Source organism: Nelumbo nucifera, chromosome 1 (assembly GCF_055504915.1).
Source record: "Nelumbo nucifera cultivar China Antique chromosome 1, China Antique-T2T, whole genome shotgun sequence".
NCBI lineage: Eukaryota > Viridiplantae > Streptophyta > Magnoliopsida > Proteales > Nelumbonaceae > Nelumbo > Nelumbo nucifera.
The window spans coordinates 35,084,890-35,105,812 of NC_142649.1; the positions used below are offsets into that span (position 1 = coordinate 35,084,890).

Sequence of the window (20,923 nt, forward strand, 5' to 3'; positions counted from 1 at the left end):
AGATAATAATCATAAAAATTAATTAAGAAATTAAGTTAAAAGGAGTTATTTAAAAATGTGAAAACATTTTATTAAAATTTAATATTAACTATTAACACATTTAATTAATATAATTACTAAAAAAAGTAATTAAAAGTTAAACCTTAAGAAATAAAACAATTACTAAATAAGAAAAAGATGAATATCGATTAATATAAAATGATAAAATGATTGTTTCACATTAAAAAGAATAATAATTAAATTATAAAAAGTTAAGTATTATTGAATTAATTACAAAACTAATTAATCATTTATAAATTTATAGATTGACCAATTTCTTATAAATGAATAAATATTAAATGATTAATAAAATGGTAATTTGCACAAATGGTTTTTACTTTTTGAGTCAATCTATTATTATAATTCTTAATAACTATTTAATGTGGGTTTTAATTTTTCAATCATTTAATAATTATGAAAATTCTCTTATTATTTTTTTGTCATTTCTTAATTTTTTATTCCCTTTTTCATCTTACTAATTTTATGAAGTGTTAAAATTTTATTTATTTTATTAAGCTTTATTGATCTATTATTTAAACAATTTATTATTTTTTAGGTTAGAAAGAAGGACAAAACAAGGATTGAATAAATGAATCTTTGTGACTGGTTTCAAGACAGTACATAATTATAGCATTTAGTGAGAAAAAAAGTAACTTCTCAACAATCAAAAGTTGAAATAAAGTGCAAATGAATTCATCCTTAGACTAAATCCACATTCAAAACTGACCTCATATCACACGTATTTTTTTTTTTAATTTAAATCTTTTTAGAGACATTCTTGTTGAATGGGAAATGTTTTGTATAAATTAATTACCACCACTAACTTCCTACCTACCAAATAAACAAATAAATAAATACCTTAACTACCTGACATGGACAAGAAACAATAAAGATATAGTAATCTCTGGTTTAAAAGGAAAAGAAAAGAAAGCCTTACACCTTTGAGCATATAGTATATAATTAAGTGGTTTCTCACTTATTTTCTTACATAAATTAATATTCTCTACCATTTTGTCTCACCAGCCCCTAAATTAGACTTTTTGACATGTGGAGATTATAGAGTTGACATGGTCTATTAAAGGGTTTTTGCGTATGTATGAATAATTAATGCCCATTCTGATTCCAACTAACTATTTGGTTGGGCTGAATTTGAATTATATTCTCATTTCTGGTGGAATGATATTCTCTCATTCGAGGGAATGGTAATTTCCTCTCCCTCACTTTGAAATAAAAATCTTATTTTAGTGGATTCCAATTCCCACATAAACCAAATAGGCGGAAATAGGAGTAGGTTATTCCAATTCCAGTTTTGAGGAATTTCATTTTTAATTCCAATTCTAATTATGAACCAAATGGAGCCTAAAATCATTCATTGTGGCAAATACCCCCTACGTTTAGGGGTGCAAATAGATCAGATCATGATTTAACCGGATCCAAACAGGGGTGATTCGAATCCAATATGAAGATCCGAACAGGGGTGATCTGAGATCCGATCCTATTTGGTCGAATTCAGATCACCCTTGTTTGAATCTTTGGATTGGATTTGAATCACCCCTTATCTGATCCAAGAAGATCTGATATGATATATATTATATATTTATAAATATAAATATATATTTTTATATTATATTTTATTAATTTGTTATATCATTTATTTTTTATAAAAAAACATGTATATATAAAATACTTGTATTCTTTTACTTTATTAAGATTAATATATTTTATTTTTCTTTTCAGAATTTATTAATTTTTAAAGAAAATAAGTCAGATTGGATCAGATCCAAAGATCTGACTTACCGATAGGATTCAAATTCAAATTGAGTCCTATTAGATCCGATCGGATCTTTGGATCAGATCCGATCTGACATGAACAATGTCGGATTGGAGTCGAATATACCTTGATTTGAATCTCCATTTGCATCCCTACCGACCTTACCCATCAGTTAAAGGGACCCTCTATGATTGCTACATGTAAAGCATCATTGTCCACGTTAGCATGCCAACCTCTTCTTCCATTCCCCTTCCTAACTTTCTCCTTCCTCTCCTACCCTTCCTAGCTCTTTCATTGAGTCCCTCTCCTTTCTCCCTTTTCCCTTCCTAGTCCTCTCATAAAACCACGTCAGCATCCCTCTAGCTCATTGTCAATCCCTACACATTTCTAAGAATTAAAGAGCACACCCTATATATATATATATATATAATTTAATTAATTAAACAACATTCTAGAAGTGGGCTCATCCACTCTTAAAAAACTGTCAAAGTGGTTATTTCTGGTCACAATTTGAATTTTAATCTTAATTAAGAATTCTACGGTTCAAAAACTGATAGTGCATTAAAGTTATGTAAATTACCAGAATTTAGTGTAATTAGAAAATCTATTATCATATACTTAGTAATTAAATATTGAAAAAATATAAGAAAATAATCATCACCATTACTGATTAAAAATAATACTAATCTTTAATTAAATAATCAATCACCTGACTGGACCTGACCAGACGGTTGGACTGGAAAAAGGGAATCAATCACCTGACTGGTTTTGTTTCAGCCCAAAACCACTTTTTGGCAAAGAACCATTGATTTGGTTAGCGAACAGTTGACCTAGGCGGTCGAATTGTTCAAACTGTCGACCCAGACAACAATTTTTTGTCATTTTATAATTTTTTTATCAGAACAGGTCGTCCGTTTGGTTTGAACGACTGGACTGTTCGACTCGTGAACCAGACCCCTGAATTGTCTATTGTCCAATTCAGTTTTAAAAACCTTGATAATAATTAATTAACTAAATATTATAATACAAATAATCTTTAAAAAATAAAAAAATAATAATAAAAAGTTAGACATTTTTTGCTTAAACAAAATAAAAATTATCAAAAAAAAAGGGTCCCACTATGTTATGGAAAACCATATCATATCTGAAACTCTGCTACTGCCACGTATACAACAGTTACCGATAATTATTTTTTTACATGTTAGTTAAAACTTAAAACACTCTTTAACCTATCTGTTAACGGAATCCTCCATTACCATTCTTATCTCCTTCCAGTTTCCTCTTCTGGTTGAACTTCTCCCTCTTGAAATCGTAAATCCACAATGCCTTCAATCAGCATCCAAGAGGTTATTCACCTCCCTCACTCTCTATCACAGGTACATTATTCTTTCTTCTTCTATAAAATTCAGAAAGAGAACCAATACCTACATATGAACAAAAGCAAGTGAAAGATATCCTAAGAAAAATAAAAATAGAAAAACAAACAGAAAGAAAGGCTTACGAATCATATAGGATCACGTAATAAAACACCTACAAAACTACTAGTCCTGATCATATTATCTGAGCCAATATGGCCCAATCCAATATAAATCCTGATCAAACCTTGCCTAAGAAACTGGTCTACAAACCTTGTTTATAGAATGGGTCTACAAACCTTGCCTAAGAAGCTGGTCATATTGATGGGGTCAGATTTATATTGGAAGCTGGTCTACAAACCTTGCCTAAGAAGCTAGTCTGAGCCTTGTTGAGGATCACTCCTTCATAGCATCCTCCTTTGTGACCCTGTGTTGGATCCCAACACGAGATTTGCATCTACGACGGCGAGCAACACGATATCTTGGTCGTTCGAGAATGATATAAAAGTCCATACCATAAATACCGGTTGAAGGATCATACTTATTAAATGTTGCTACACATTTCCAAGAATCATTGAATCAGTCCTCTCGAAAATACAGTAAAGCTCTCTTCCAATGTTCACTTCATTCCAATGTGCGTCGATTGCATCTTCCAAAGGTAGGTAGTTCCAAAGTTAGTCGTTTCAGCTCCCTAGGTGAGTTAATGTGAGTCTTTGTTCAATGTAAGTCGGTTCACCTTCAACCGACTCCATCTACAATAAAAACCCCTCTTCTGTACCAATTCAGATATCAGAGAGAAATAGCATAATACATTTACGACATCTTTTCTCTCGTTCAACTAAGTTCTCTTCTGTCTTTTCTATCATATTTTTTTATAGTATTTACTGTTACTATCATCCACAAACCATCAGTGGTATCAGAGCTCGTTCGATCAATCTCTTGGGCGTGATTTCTTCTAAACATTATGTGTGCAGAAGCCAATCGTTCCACCCTTTCTCTTCCAATCTTCAACGGAGAAAACTATGACTACTGGTCCATCAAAATGAAGACTTATTTTCGGTCACAAAGTTTATGGAGAATCGTTGAGGAAGGATTCTGCATTGCTGAAGACACCTCTACTCTTTCAGTAAATCAAAAGAAGATTTATGAAAAGAATCAACAAAAGGATTGTCAAGCACTATTCTGCTTGCAGCAAGCAATGGTTGAGGAGATATTTCCTCGAATCATGGGCGCATCAACTGCAAAAGAAGCATAGGATACACTGTAGGAGGAGTTTCAAGGATTTGCCAAGGTACGCACTGTTAAATTGCAGAAGTTTAGAAGGGTTTTTGAAAATCTTAAGATGAAGGATAATGAAACTGCAAAAGATTACTATTCTGGAATAAAAGAAATAGTAAATCAAATGAGAGCCTATGGGGAGACTATTTCTGACAAGAAAATAGTCGAAAAAATTCTAATCTCTTGTATAGAGAGATATGATTCAATAATTTCGGTGATAGAAGAAACAAAGGATCTAGAAACACTATCACCAACTGAATTGATGGGCTCTCTCGAGACATATGAAAATAGGTGTGACAGGCAGAATGAAAATTCGATTGAAGCTGCCTTTCAATCTAAAGTTAATCTGCGGTCTCATAAACCAAAAGTTGATGGAAGAAAGTCACAAGGAAAACCAAAAGAAAATAATGACAAGTATTATTCATGTGGTATTTGCAAGAAGAGAAACCACTTGGAGAAAGATTGTTGGTTTAAAGGAAAATCACAGTGCCAAAACTGTAAAAAATTTGGCCATGTTGAAAAAGTTTGTAGATTCAAGAAAACCCATCAAGCTAATTTTTCAGAAAAGAAAAATGAGGAAAATAATATCTTTTATGCTTGTCATTCTGCAATAGAAGAAAAAAATGATACTTGGTATCTTGACAGTGGGTGGAGTAACCACATGACTAAAAATGAAAGCATCTTTCATAGTCTTGATAAAATCAAGACAAAAGTCAAAATTGGTAACGACGACTTTATGGAAGCAACCGGCAAAGGCACTATTGTTGTTGACACCAAACAAGGCAAGAAATACATAAATGATATACTTTTGGTCCCCAATATTGATCAAAATCTACTCAGTGTGGGCCAAATGATAGAAAGAGGTTACTCTTTACATTTTGAGGGAAACTCTTGCACAATCTATGATAAGCAAGACAAGTCCCTTGAAATTGCAAAAACAAAAATGACAGAAAGCAGATGCTTCCCCATTCAATGGAAAGATGCAAGTTATATGGCAATGCAAGTACAAGTGGACGAGTCGTGGCTATGGCATAGAAGATTCGGACACTTTAATTTCTATGGATTAAGGATTCTTTAGCAGAAGAATATGATGCGTGACCTACCAGTTATCAAGGAATTCAACAATGTTTGTGAAGGGTGTATGCTCGGAAAACAACATCGACAACCCTTCCTATCCGGCAAATCTTGGAGAGCCAAAGAGCCATTGGAGTTAATTCATACAGATGTTTCTGGTCCAATAAGTACTCCGTCAAATAATCAAAACAGGTATTTCATCCTCTTCATTGATGATTATACTAGAATGACATGGGTTTATTTCTTGCGAGAAAAATCACAGGTTTTTTATATTTTTAAAAAATTCAAAGCCCGTGTTGAGAAGCAAAGTGGTCACAACGAAGGCATGGAGCATCAACTTACAGTCGGGTACTCTCCAGAACAGAATGGAGTATCCGAAAGAAAAAATAGAACAATTATGAAGACTACAAAAGCCATGCTCATGGAAAAGGATCTTCCCAAAAATTTCTGGGCAGAGGCAATAAGCACTGCTGTCTATCCACTCAACAGATGTCCTATTAAAGCTGTGCAATATAGGACACCAATTGAAGCTTGAGTGGGCAAAAGCCATCAGCAAAGCATCTCAAAGTTTTCGGATGCATATGCTACACACATGTCCCACAAGAGAAAAGAGGCAAACTGGATGAGAAGACTGAGAAAGGAATTTTCTTAGGCTATAGCACTCAATCAAAAGGCTATCGAGTCTATAGCTTAAGGAAAGAAAAACTCATAATTAGTCGAGACATAAGCTTCGGCGAGGATGCTACATACAATTGGGAGACAAAAGAAGTTGAAAGAAAGACTATCAACTTGTCTCTATTACCAAGTCAAAGAATTGAAAAAGATCGTGATCAAATCAGTTCGCCAACACAATCGGGACCGGAACAAGCTTCACAGTCTACTCCGGACTCACCACCAAGGCGAACTAAATCCTTAACGGAAATATATAAAACATGCAACTTGATGATCATAGAACCAGAAAGCTTTGAAGAAGCTTTTAAGGAAGAAAAATGGAGAAAAGCTATGAATGAAGAGATAAAAATAATCGAAAAAAATAAGACTTGGGAGCTTGTGGATCGTCAACAAGACAAAGACACTATTGGAGTTAAGTGAATCTACAAGACAAAGCTTAACTCAGATGGCTCAATCCAGAAGCTTAAAGCAAGGCTAGTTGCCAAAGGATATTCACAACAATATGGTATCGACTACAATGAGACATTTGCTCCAGTTGCTCGCCTTGACACAATCAGGGCATTGATAGCACTAATTGCACAGAAGAAATGGAAAACTTTTCAACTTGATGTAAAATTTGCATTCCTCAATGGCTATCTTAAGGAGGAAATCTATGTGGAATAACCTCAAGGGTTCATGGTGCAAGGACAAGAAGATAAAGTTCTCAGATTAAAGAAGGCATTATATGGCTTAAAACAAGCTCCACGAGCTTGGTACAACAGAATCGACAATTACTTCTTGGAGCAAGGATTCAAGAGGAGCTATAGTGAGCCAATACTCTACATCAAGACTCAAGGTACAAATGACACTCTCATTGTTTCTTTATATGTTGATGATCTCATTTATACTGGAAATAATGAGAAGATGGTCAAGAAGTTAAAGAAGACATGATGAAGATTTTTAAGATGACTGATTTGGGCTTAATGCACTACTTTCTTGGAATTGAAATAACTCAAGAAGAAAAAAGGACATTCATCTCACAAAAGAAGTATACAGAAACTCTTTTGAAGAAATTCAAAATGGAGGGGGTGCAAAACAGTCTCCACCCCATTAGACAACACTAAAGCATTCAAAAAGGAAGATGGCTCACCAAAGGCAAATGAATCACAATTTTGGAGTATGATTGGAAGTCTTCTCTATTTAACTGCTACAAGACCAGACATCATGTATGCAGTTAGTTTACTATCAAGATTCATGCAGAATCCAAGTCAAGTCCACCATGGAGCAGCTAAAAGAATACTAAGGTATTTGCAAGGTACAAAGAGCTATGAAATTTGGTACAGAGTCACACATGACTCTAAGCTCATTGGCTACACAGACAGTGACTGGGCAGGTTCAGTAGATGACATGAAAAGTACATCTGGTTATCTTTTCACACTTGGATCAGGGATATTTTCTTGGGCTTCAAAGAAGCAAGCAACTGTTGCCCAATCATCAGCTGAAGCAGAATATATTGCAGTAGCAATAACAACGAGCTAGGCTATATGGCTCAAAAGGATATTTGATGACATGGGAGAACCACAAGTTGGTGCTACTGAAATCTATTGCGATAGCAAATCAGCTACTGCAATGGCAAAGAATCCCATATTTCACAGCAGAACCAAACATATTGGCATCAAATATCACTTTATCAGAGAAGCTGAAGGAAACAAAGAAATAGAACTCAGACATTGCAAAACTGAAGAACAGTTAGCTGACATATTCACAAAGGCTCTACCAAAAGGCAAGTTCGAATTGTTACGAGACATGATTGGAGTTGCTGAAATGTGCACCAAGGAGGAGTATTAAATGTTGCTACACATTTCCAAGAATCATTGAATTAGTCCTCTCGAAAATACAGTAAAGCTCTCTTCCAATGTTCGCTTCATTCCAATGTGCGTCGATTGCATCTTCCAAAGGTAGGTAGTTCCAAAGTTAGTCGTTTCAGCTCCCTAGGTGAGTTAATGCGAGTCTTTGTTCAATGTAAGTCGGTTCACCTTCAACCGACTCCATCTACTATAAAAACCTCTCTTCTGTACTGATTCAGATATCAAAGAGAAATAGCAGAATACATTTACAAAATCTTTTCTCTCGTTCAACTAAGTTCTCTTCTGTCTTTTCTATCATATTTTTTACAGTATTTACTATTACTATCATCCGCAAACCATCAATACTTGATACCCAAATTGATATGCTTGTGAATACCGAAACTGAAGCATCTAGTATCACAGAAGTTCCTCCTCAACAGCTCGTATTCCTTGACCTTCAACCCACTTTCTAGAAGTTGCGTCGCCTTCTCACCCATGAGTGGGATGTAGCATGCAATCTTCTCATTACGTCTTATACCAAAAGACCGAACGGTGTACCTAGCCTTTGAGAAAATGGGGTCTGCCCACTCAGCTGCTCCAACACCTTCACGACTTTGGTGAGACGATCTCCACTTTCACCGACGGAGATGTTGAGGACTAATTTTTGAACTTTAATCTTTTGCATTGGGTTCAAGAACTTCGCTGAAGTTACAGAGGCAACCGAGTAGGTTGATCGTTTACAATGGGAAGCGGTGGGATAGAAGCAACCCTCGCCATATTCAACTTCACCTTATTAGCTCTCAGGTGAGTAGGGGGAGGGTGACGTTTAACGGTGAAGACGTTAACGTCTTTCTTATCTTTAAATGATTTTCTTTTTAAACGTAATTTTAATTGTTGTTTTTAAAACTGGTTATAAAAGAAAGTCCAATATTGATTGGTCCATCTCACCCGATATGATATAGAAAAGATTCTTTTTCTATATCATAGATTTTCCCCCAAAAAAATACTAACTCCTTACTTAATTCGGGGTCATTCTCTCGTTTAAGAACGTAATTGACTAAAAAATTGATAGAAAAATCGTCCCATATACTTCTCCTCATCGTTATCTGCACTACACAGTTCTCCCCTGGTTGCAAAAGCAAGTGCCCCGTCGAATGAAATCGCTGGATCAGCGGTCCTCTGGACGCTGCTGCAACCTTTGGAAACAGAGTTCTCCAAGAGATAAGTTGACTGAAACAAACCCGCTCCGCTGCAATCATCCGTGCGCAGCAATCTATCAATATCCAAGAGACAAGTTGACAGAAACAAAAGCTTTGATGGTTGCCTCCCCAACTAATCATGAAACCGAATCCCTTTGTTTTCTAGTAATGGCAGATCATACAGGAAACACTAGAGGCCAATTAGTTTATTACACTGAAGAGACTCGATATCCCAGTGGAGGCTTAGTTAACAGGTTCTCAAGATTGGGTGTCGACGACGACGATTCTTCGATGGAACACTTATTAGTACAGATCATGGAGGCATGCAGTTCAAGCGGCTGAGGATACCATCAAGCAACAGGTTAACTTGTCGATTCCTCGATGATTTCTATTAGTTCGTCAATTGAGGACACCATGATTTTGTCCGTGGAGTACCGATTGGCTTCGATCCTAACATCCTCTTCCCACCGCCTACAACGACTGTGTTAGCGCTCTGATAATTTTCAATAATATTGATAATTTACTATTCAATAATTAAAAGAAAATAACAAAAATTTACTGTTAACTTTAGGTAAATTTGAATAATTATGAAAAGTTTTTGCTAATTTTCCATAATTACTATTAGTTAATAATGAATGATTAATTAGGTTAAATTTAACGTCACGTTATCGTTTTCGTCATCGTCGTCATCATTATGGTCATCATCATTATTCTTTCAAAAAAATGGAATAAATCACAATGTAATTGAACAATTGGGTCAAAATTAAATCAAATTTAAAAAGGTATTGAACATCTTGTTGAGGCATGAACTGACCAACATATTAAACATTCAGTTTTGTTTTTGGTAATTTTGTTTAATTAGGTGATTAGGGCTAAGTTAATAGGTAATTAAGTAATTAGTCAACATAGTTTAGTTAGCTAATTTTATTTATTTGATTACTTTAGGTGTCTCCATGCATGATTAAAGGAAACTGTACACAATTGTTAAAAGAATACATGTGTCATATCGGGAGGCCACAGATGCGTCTCTACTGAGGGCGGGGGGTATTTTGGAGTGTGATCAGGTTTAGAGGGTAGAAGAGCCTTAAACCGATACCTCTGAATCAGATTGAAAAGGAAAAAAACTAAAAACAAATAAAAGCGAGCAAAGATACAGGCCAACACGCCCCAACCGTCTTATAGGCCTATATGATATCTTGAACCTTGAATTAAAGGCAACAGTAGCAATGTCATAAAAAGTGGTTTTGAGATTTTTCATTAAATAACAAAAGTAATTTACTGTTGAATTTTTAATTAGTACTGAAAATTTGCAATGTCAAATTTACCCAAAATTAACAGTAAATTATTGTTATTTTCTTTTAATTATTGAATAGTAGTAAATTATCAATATTATTGAAAAATATCAGAAATTATTCAAATTTATTGTTATTTTACTTTTGTTATTTAATGGTAAATTATCAGTAATTATTCAAAATTATTAAAACTATTAGTAAATTATTGTTATTTTCTTTTAATTGTTTAACAGTAAATTATTAGTAGTTATTGAAAACTAACAAAAATTATCAATAATTTGATGTTATTTTGTTTTAATTATAATTAGTTTATAATATATCAATAGTTATTTCAAATTACTGGAAGTTATCAGTAATTATTCAGTTTTACCCAAATTTAAGAGTAAATTATTCTTATGTTTTAATTATTTAACAATAAATCATCACTAATTATTGAAAATTATCAATAATTATCAATAATTTATTGTTATTTTCTTTTAATTATTTAACAATAAATAATCAGTTGGACTTGGGACAGGCTGGCCCAATTGAAAATATTATAACGATCCTTTTACTTTTATTTCCTGAAACCCATTTTCCATGACCAATGCTGTGTACACGTGAGAGTTAGATAGTACATTTTAAACAAAACCCACTTAATAATATTATAATAATTAATATATGATTATTGTTATCACTATTCTAAGATTAATTAATAAAATTAATTTAATTAAAATAATCAACACAATTAAGGACCCCTCATGAATCAAAATCCAACAATCCATGTAATACTAGTAGCGTAAGGAAAAACTAGGACTGATTTTTTATTTTTTACAATGTTCATCTTTGACCATTTCTTCTTCCGCTGCAGTTTTTCTCGGTTTAGTCGTTTTAGTTTTTAACATGGTGTTTGGAAGCGCAGGAGCTTTTTGGGACTGATTTTCAAAAAATTATGCTCATGCTTCTAAGACCCGTTTTTCACAAAAGAACGCTTCTGCCACGTAGGCAGTGAGCAATACTATTCTGTTTGGTAAGGTGATTTTCATCACCGTTTTTCATGCATGTGCTGACAGGTAAGCACCACATAGGATATACATCAATTAACCGTTGGGAGAAATGATTCACCAATGCATGAAACGCCAAATTTTCGAGGCATGCCCGATTTTTTAATAATCGGCTGAACCAAAGAATGAGATACATGGGCGTTTGTTGAAATGCCTGTGTGGATCCAACATGACACCATTTTTTTGAGAAATGGCCACGGTTCCAAACATCCCCTAAAATGTTCATCCATGTAATAATGGTTATTTTATCATTTATGGTGGCTGGACCATTTTCTTTGACTAGTAATTACGCACATGAGTTGCATGTGAGAAAATTTTCTTCATATTAATTACATGAATTTTAGATATGCCATAGTTAATATAGAAATTAAAAATTAACAAAAGTAACAATATGATTGAAAAAAAAGTTAAACGCTTGTAGTTTTAAATTACAATAACAATTATTATTATTATTATTATTATTGTTATTATTATTATTATTATTATTAAATTTTGTATTCCATTTCTGTCCTAAATAAAAAATAACTTTTATTTTAACAATTGTTTCTATTTAATATGATAAATATATAGCGCATTAGAAATGTTCCACAAACGTTTATGACAAAACTTTGTACTTTTTATTTTTTGTGTTCTACCCTTTTTTTAAATATCTATTATTCAATTTGTAACAAGAGTTTCTTTGGAAAGTTGGATCATAGACCCACCATCTAGATATGAAAATAGCTTTTCTTTCAAATTAGTTTTAAATTATATATTTCATCTACATTATGTAAATAACTTTTACTTATCACATTTAATTTTTGTTTGACATAGTTAATATATATTTTTTATATATTCTTTTGATTACTTGTACTTTTTTATTTTTTAAAGATTTATTATTTAACTATCATATCATTAATTAATCCATTAATGTTGTGGATTTAATTAGTAGAATTTAATGATGAAAAAAATATATCTTAAATATAGGATTTAATGAGAGAATATACCTTAGATGTGAGATTTAATGAGAGAGAAGGTGTTGTTCTTGTGGCCACCGAGCTCACCTCTCTTTCCCGACCTTGATCTACTAGATAGCTGGGCTTCGCGGGTGGATTGTTCCTTGCTGATGAACAACAAGTCTTGCGGCGCCGCAGCTGCTGCTTCTTTGGTGGTGCAGCGTTTGTACTGCCAGCCTCATTGTTGTCGGGTACTTCGATCTTACTCCGAGTGGTAGGACGAGGTCGTTCAGAGGCTCTCCTCGCCGTGTGTTTGGTGCTGGCTATCGCGGGGAACCGAGGGATCTCCTCTCGAGCCCGCACCTCGGGTCCCGAGCTGACGATCTACATTACCTGGATGTGGGACTTGCTGATTGAACCTCTTGGGCTGACTGGGTTCAGGCCTATCCCTCGAGGGGACTAGTAGATGTGGGAGGGACCAGTACCTGCGAAGTTCTTTCACCATGGGGGGGGGGGGTGGAACTGGCGGACGTTTTGGTGAGCCCAGTGCTGATTCTGGTTCTGGGTCTGCCCTTGATGATGATTTGCCGACTGGTTTGGTTGTAGTGGTGGAAACTACTATTGATATTGTTGATAGAAGTAGTATTGCTGAAACTGTTGGAACTGATGGATCTGCTACATTTGGATTTGCATCATCGTACGCTCTGGACGAGGTCGTTGAACTGGGAGTGCCCGACCCTAGGGGGAATCATGGAGGGCTCTGAGAATGTGGCACTCACTTAGGGGAGCGGGACACTCACCCGTGGGGTATTTTGCAGTATAGACAGCGATGGAACCCTGGAGACAGTCAGGGGAATGGTGAACTGGTCGATTCTCACCAAGGAACCCTGGGGAGTGACTATTTGCTGCTCTTGCCCCCCAGTGATGTTCATGCAGCTCTTTCCGTTATGGCTGGATGATGCCATTGAGGCTGATATTGAGATTGAGACTGTAGCTAGAGTTGGGATGACCTTTCGATCGTTTCCCATAGACGGCGCCAATTGATGATGTACGATCTGTAAGCTCCTAGCTGGAAGGTTGCCTGGCTTGCTCACATGGCGAGCTGGATGAAACTGCAAAATAGGGATCAGAGAAACTGAGGTGGGTGACCCAGTGAGGTCGCTCCGATGCTTAAGTCAATATTCTTGTTGTGGTTGCGAGCTAAAGTTTGAGTGCTAGAGAGCTTGAATGTAAGTAATTGCACGTACCTGGGCCCTGGAGGGGTTGTTGTCCTTATATAGCTGAGCTACCATGGGTCTGATGAAATGGTCTTAGGATCTTCGGCCTGAGCAGATGAGATCCGTTTCCGCTTTAGTTAGAAAGTAGCGTATCAGTTAACGAAGTCTATCGTCTCCGCCCGATCCGGGCGGGAAGAGGATAAGGCCTACCATTAAGCGGCGTGATCCCATGAGATACGGAGTTTGCTGTGAAGCTTTTGGAGTCGGTTACATGTCACTTCGGTTCTTGGGCCCCAAACTGGATTAGGTGCCGAGGTGACTCTATGCCGAGGTGACTTTATGCCAAGCTGGCTTTGTGCCAAGGTGACCAAACACCCAAGCTCTAAAATCTGCTGAGTAGGCTGATAAGCCTATATTTGTACATATTTTCATACCTCTAAGTTGATGATTTTGGTAATAATGTTTTTGGAATTAGCATCGTATTGCACTAATTATGATGAAATTGTCTTGCAAGGTAATTTGGAGCTTAATTGTGAAAATTTAAGGAGGAGTTTGATTTAATTGATCAAGATAATCATAGAGGAAGGACCATGCAGCAATGATACTCCATGATGTAGCCATGAAGGAGAGAATCCATTGAAATCGGATTTGATTTGTATGCACAAAAATCGGGAAATTTCCTGTTTTGATATAGTTTCCGTATTTTGGGTATCAATTTCTGCCTATAATCCGGATTGAGGTGATTCAAATGGCTAGTTAAAGCTAAGAGATAGGGCTACAACTCTTATGTTTATCGCTCACCATAATTCCGCCGCCAACCAAGTGAAATTTGAGCTACAAGTTTCGAGTCTGACAGTTGGCAGTGCAGAAGAGGTAGGAATTCAACTGAGATAAAGACTAAGAAACCTAATTTGTGTTGAATTAGGAGTTTGCATTAAGAAACAATTGAGGGAAGGCTGCACTATAAAAAGAACCATAGACTCAAGGCAATGGGGCACATCTTTAGAGAGAAATTGGCAGAGAATAAAAGAGGAAGCAATTTCAGCACGCTAGAGAAGGAGATGAAGAATTTGAATCCAAGAGGGAGGAAGGCTTAGTTGCTGCACTTGTCTTCGACCTCCAAAGGCTAAAGATTTTTTGTTATTCTATTCATTCTTTGATGTGTTTTTGCTGTGTTTCTCCTTTAATTTTCTTGAGTATGTTAAATTTAATGATGCCTAGCTAAATTCTCTTAGCTAGGGTTTAAATGGATTTTGATCTTAAGATTATATAGTTATTTGTTTAATTCAATTCAAGACCTTTATTATTTGCATGAGGAATTTTTATTGTTGTGCTTAATGCTTTAAAAGAATTGACCAATCTTTTAATGATTTGATGATTCTTTTATGATTGATCAAAGGATTGTTATGAATTAGATCCCTAGGCAATAAAAATCGCATGATAGACTATGATATCGAAAGATGATTAGCTTATGTGTGGGTATCAAGGAAGCTTAGTGAGTCAAATCCCCTTCTACGATTAGAGGTTTCCAAATAACTTAATGCTTATTTTTTTTCCTTTTGACAACCACTTAGAAATTTGATGGTAGAATTGCATTAATGAAGGATTAACATGACTTGAGAAAGCTTATTAATTAATTTAGGGAAATCCACCATCACATGCAAATAATTTTAATATACCTTAGGGTAATTTCGGTCTTGAGTTGGGTTAAATAGGTAATTATATAACCTTGATTTAATGAAATCTAAACCCTAGTTGCATTCATTTGTCGATTCAGTTTTTATTAAGTTCTTAGATTTATATTAATTCTTCTTCGTTTTTATTCAGTCAATTGATTCACGAGTTCAACTTAGGTTAGTTTAAAATTGCTTTGTTACTATGATCTAGTCTCTGTGGGATCGACACTCATCTCATCATTATATGCACATTTGACTAAGGTACACATGCCTGAATTAATTGTGCATATATCACACAACATAAGCTCCTTTTTCTGAGTTGTTACCCTTTGGGAAAATCGCGTCCACGTGACCTTTACTTACTAGGTCGTGCCAAATCACCCATCGTCAATAATAACAATAATAATAATAATAATAATAATAATAATAATAATATTAATAATAATAATAATAATATTAATAATAATAATAATAATTATTATTATTATTATTATTATTATTATTATGAGATGTCTCCTGAACTTTATGACATAATTGCAAGTAGACCCCCTGTGCTAGAAACCTCTAACAAGAGGCGTGAAAATGTCAAAAATACCCATGCATTTACTGATGAAGGGTGATTTGGCCCGACCTAGTAAAAAGGAGACACGTGGACGCGACCTAACCAAGAGATGACAGCTCAACCCGATATGCCTAGTTCACAACAGTTGAGCTCGGACTCTCAACCAGTTCGGCATTAAGTCACCTCGGGACAAGGCCACCTCGGTCCCAAGGCACTTCGGCATTTAGTCCAGTTCAAAACTAAACAGTATCAACTCGGGGATACCGATCCAGACCACTACGTGGCAACCCCGAAAATCTCTCCAACAGACCCCAAACCTCGCGGGATCACGCTGCATAATGACAAGTCTTATCTCCTCTCCGCCCAGTTTGGGAGGAATTGAATCCTCTAATTAAAACGAAAACAGATCCCATCGTGACGAAGATCCCGGAACCGGTCCACAAAACCCACAAGTAGTCAGTTATATAAAGGCTCCAACCCCGAGGGCATAAAGTACGTGTGATTTCTCTACTCTCTAACTCTCTGGCTCTCTATATTCCCAAAAAACTATTTCAACTCGCAACAAGCTTACTAACTTAAGCATCGGAGCGACCTCACCGGGCTAGCCACCCTGGGTACTCTGATCTTATTTTGCAGATCCACCTATCTCATCGTTCGACTGGAAGCCAGATCATCCTTCAACAGGGAGCAGTCAGATCACACTACATCAATTGGCGTCGCCTGTGGGAACCACTACAAAAAGCCTTCTCCACACTTAACTCATCTGAATTCAATGGCATCCTCGAGTCACGCTGGATAGAGCACTGAAATGAACATCTCTAGGGGGCAACCTCAACTTCCATCAGTCTGCATCGGTCAGTTCACCATACCGCTCACTACGGCTGGGGTTCGAACACTGACCATGCCACAAGCTTCTACGCAGGTAAATGCACCACTCCCTCCTGTAGTTGCTGCGACCTTCGCTGAACCATCTGTGGTTCCCCCTGGAGTCGGGCAATCCCAGTTTGACGACCTAGTACACTGCGTTCAGGCCATTCAGGTCCAAATGCAATAGGTCCAACAATTCTAGCAGTACTAGCAACAAGTATTCTACCAGTTCTACTAGCAGCAGTTCCCTCCACTATAGCAAAGCCAGCAGCCGGTTCCATCCCGGCATCCAACAATTCAGTAAAACTGGCCTTGTGTACAAAACACTCGATCTCCCCACCAGGCAAGGAGACTTCCCAGGTTCCACTTCCTCTTGGGAGCCAAGTCTCACCTCACGACAGGAGAGACGGGTAGGTCACTCCGCCCGCTTCACAGGGCAACATCGGAAACAGGTCCAGAGACACTCAGCCCGCCAGGGCCATTCTTCCTTGGCGGTCGCATCAAGAAGGTTTGCTCACAGGGAACCGGTTCGGGATTCTAGTCGCAAACTCAAGGCAAGGCCCTTCCATCGGTGGCAGTTAGCCTCAACATCCAGAGAACCAATAGCCACCTCGCACCAGAATAGTACCGTACCACACAGAGGTTAGTAGCACCAATGCGGAGCTGATGAAGAGACAACAGCGAAGGTGTCGCAAAGCATGCCAAACCTCAGCTCAGAACAGCCAGCTCGCAAGGCTCAACCAGCAAGAACAAGTAAAAGGTAAAGAGGAGGCGAGCTCGACAGCCACAAAGACCGCTTCTCTCCTCTCTAGGTCGTCCCCTCTGTCCTCCGAGCTATTGGCGACCCCGATGCATAAGGAATTTAAAATGCCTCCCCTCAACAAGTATGGCAGATCTTTTGATCCTAACGACCATGTAGACTCCTTTCAGTCCCATATGCATCTAGTTGGGGCTGACGAGTCCTGCATGGTACCGGAACCTCGTGATAGGAACAATCAAGAGTTGGGCGCAGTTCGTGGAGTTGTTCACCTCGCACTTAATCACTAGCAAGAAGTGCCTGAGGTCTCAAGAAAGTCTCATCAATGTAGTTCAAAGAGAAGGGGAATCCATCAGAAGATATATCAAACACTTCAATAACACCTGCCTGTAGATCCCCGATCTAGATCCAGCGGTGAGGCTTACAGCAGCGAAGAAGGGTATAACTCACAGGGAGTTCAAGTGGCATGTGGTGGCCAACAAGCCAAAAGACATCACAAAATTCCTCAAGCTCGCTAATTAGTTCATCGGGACCGAGGAAGAGATGAACCAGAGGACTGATAATTCAACAGAAAAGAGAAAAAGAGAAGGTGATAGCACAGGAAATGATGGGAACAAGAGAAGAAAGAGTAAGTCCCCGACCAAGGGAGGAAATAAGTCTGGGAGCTGATCTCCTTCGCGATCTTACAAGTCAGGTCAGTGTTCCAGAACTCCGTCCGTTGAAAGGACGAGCTATACACCCCTCAACTTGAAGTGAGGAGAAATCCTGATGGCAATCAAAGACTTCTCCTATGTCAAGTGGCCACCTCGGTTGAGGGGAGATCCCGCCACCAGGAACAAAAATGTCTACTATCACTTTCACAAAGACCACGTACACAGTATAGAGAATTGTAGGAACCTCCAGGACGAGATCGAGGAGCTCATCCGTTGCGGATATCTGAAACACTTTATACAAAGAGAAGACAAGAACCAAGCAGATCGCCAAACAGACCGGCAGGGGGACCAAAGAAGAAGCGCTCCCGAGTCCAGTAGCAGACAGAGTGAGCAGCCGCCACGGCAGTTGCCCGAAGAAAGGCTAATCCGCGGAGTAATCAACATGATTACTAGCGGATCCATCATCGTGGGCTGCACTTCAGTAGCAGGTTGAGCTTTAGTTCGCGAACTAGAAAACGACGAGCAGAACCCACTGAAGTGACCCAGACTTGAAGACCCCATCTACTTCACGGAAGATGATGCGTGTGGGATCCAATATCCTCATGATGACGCTCTGGTGATAAAGCTGAGGATAAATGATTTCGAAGTCAAGCATGTCCTAGTGGATTTGGGTAGCTTGGCCGACATTCTGTTCAAAGATGCCTTCGACAAGCTGTAGCTCCAGACAAGCGATCTAAAGCCAACAGATACTCCCTTGGTAGACTTCAGCGGCGAAGAGGTCAGACCTCTAGGGCGAGTCTCAGTACCCGTAGAGGTCGGCACGTGGCTCAATATTGTAAGGTTTGAGCATACATTCTTAGTGGTCACAACTCCCTCCCCGTACAATGCCATAGTATTGGACAGATTTGTATGCCCTTAGCTTCAATCGAAATGATGTACTTTATGAGTTTATTGTAAATGAATAAAAGTACATATTTGATTCATGTTCCCTTGGTATGTTTCTATGTAATACCCTTAAACTGGACACTTAATGAGACTCATGTTAGTTTAGAATGTTCATAGCCAGTGGGTCGGTCTGGAGAAACCTATCCTGATAAGGCTGACACTGTTGTGCCACCAAGTCAGTTGGGGTGGCCTATCTCAGCTGCCAGGGTGAGACCCTAGGCACATACAGTGTAGGATTAATTGAATCTTTGAACTGGACCAGATTTCCAGTATTCCCTGGACCTTGGAGATTGATGGGCAAAACTGTAAAGTTACACCCAACCCCTAGACTTGATTATGATACTACACTAGGTGTCGGATTGGGCTATCTTTGATGTACCAATCAGTGAGATCCTTAGCGGGGGTCAAAACCTGGGTATGTTGGGACAATCTGAGAATTCATCTGAGTGGGTGATCCTAGTGATAGGATCAGCCCCTGTGTCGGACAAAGGTAATGATCGGGGATGCACACTCACTGATGGAAACCAAGACTGCCAGTAGCCGATTTCAATCGTTGAGATTTGTTTTGCAAAGTATATTTTATATGAGATGTAAAAGTTTACATATTATGGTTTCTAAAATGTTTGCAAAAGGTTTTAATTACCGGGATCCATATAAGTAGAGAGTGCAACACCGTTCCTTGCAGCCGAGGGAGAGGTCCTCTCTTGTCGGGCAATGTATGATCATTATGGGCTGAAAGGTTAAGTGTAAGACCATTAAGGATAATACCTGATGGGCTAATCTTGCATCTGCCCACAGTCCCTGGGTGTTACAAGGTGGCTTGGCCCAGGGACCACTTAGGGTAAGTGTTGGGCCCATAGAGCCCATTTAATGGGTTTCAGGGGGTGCACTGTCCATAATAGTGTATTCGGCCAGGCCTTGTAACAAAGGCTGGGCCGAACCCATGTGGCTGATGTGTAGATCAATGCTTGGGTCCCACGCCATACAAGGAAGCCCAACTGGGTAGCAGTTAGGATGGTTAAGTGAGCACATAAGCTTAATGGGCTTAAAGCCCCTTTCGAACTAGACTTATTTAATAAGTTAAATATGGGTGAATTCTGAGATGGATCAGCAGATAGGATAGGGTCTTAACCCTATCCACTCAGAGAGTCCAGATCTGAATATGATTCAGCTCTAGAAACCTCCTAATGAGATTAGGAGAAGGCTGATCTAATCTGCAGATAAGATAATGGTTTATCCTTATCACCTAAAGAGAGGTCTGATCCAAATATGATTTGGATCAGCAACTCCTAATTGGATTAGGAGCTGATCTTTTAGGGTTACAAAAGCAGGAGGGGGCGGCAACCTTTAGTAGAATCACATCATCAGATCCTCTTCAGAGCTGAAATCACAGAAGAAAGATTTCTGCAATCCCTGCAAAGATCATTCTTGCCGCCTCCTTCCTGTAGCCGCCAGACATCCAGCTCGATCTCTAGTTGTTGGAGAAGTCAAGATTCGATCTTGACATCAGTTCTTTGAGAAAGAATTGATAGGAAGCTGTGCTCACATGCCATCCTGCTGTTTCTTGCGAAGGATAGAATTATTGGAGAAGAATACTATTGATTCTACTCCATCCTGCACTGTGCCATCTTCAGTGGAAGCAGTCCTTGGACCCTTCCTTGGGCGTGAATACCTTCGTTGGGAGACACTTTTTCTCCGTATCAGGTATAATCCTCTCCTACTCCTTTTGGTTCAGATCTGGTTCAGTTTATGGTTCAAGATT

General features: G+C 37.9%; 2 protein-coding genes across 2 annotated transcripts; both read left to right on the plus strand.

The window, feature by feature from the left end:
• The first annotated feature begins 4,507 nt into the window (after positions 1–4,507).
• LOC148803113 (uncharacterized) lies at positions 4,508–6,852 on the plus strand. Its single transcript, XM_088894109.1, has 2 exons — positions 4,508–5,446; positions 6,649–6,852. Exons 1-2 carry the CDS (start codon positions 4,508–4,510, stop codon positions 6,850–6,852), a joined length of 1,143 nt encoding a protein of 380 aa, XP_088750235.1.
• Positions 6,853–7,347: 495 nt separating this feature from the next.
• LOC148803114 (secreted RxLR effector protein 161-like) lies at positions 7,348–7,707 on the plus strand. The gene has a single exon (XM_088894115.1). The coding sequence runs from the start codon at positions 7,348–7,350 to the stop codon at positions 7,705–7,707; it is 360 nt and encodes a 119-aa protein (XP_088750241.1).
• Positions 7,708–20,923: the final 13,216 nt, after the last annotated feature.

Coding starts and splice junctions, on each gene's coding strand:
- LOC148803113 (XM_088894109.1), top strand. CDS start 4,508: ATGAAGGATAATGAAACTGCAAAAGATTACTATTCTGGAATAAAAGAA. Junction 5,447..6,648: donor CAAGTTATATGGCAATGCAA/GTACAAGTGGAC, acceptor GGCTCAATCCAG/AAGCTTAAAGCAAGGCTAGT.
- LOC148803114 (XM_088894115.1), top strand. CDS start 7,348: ATGATTGGAAGTCTTCTCTATTTAACTGCTACAAGACCAGACATCATG.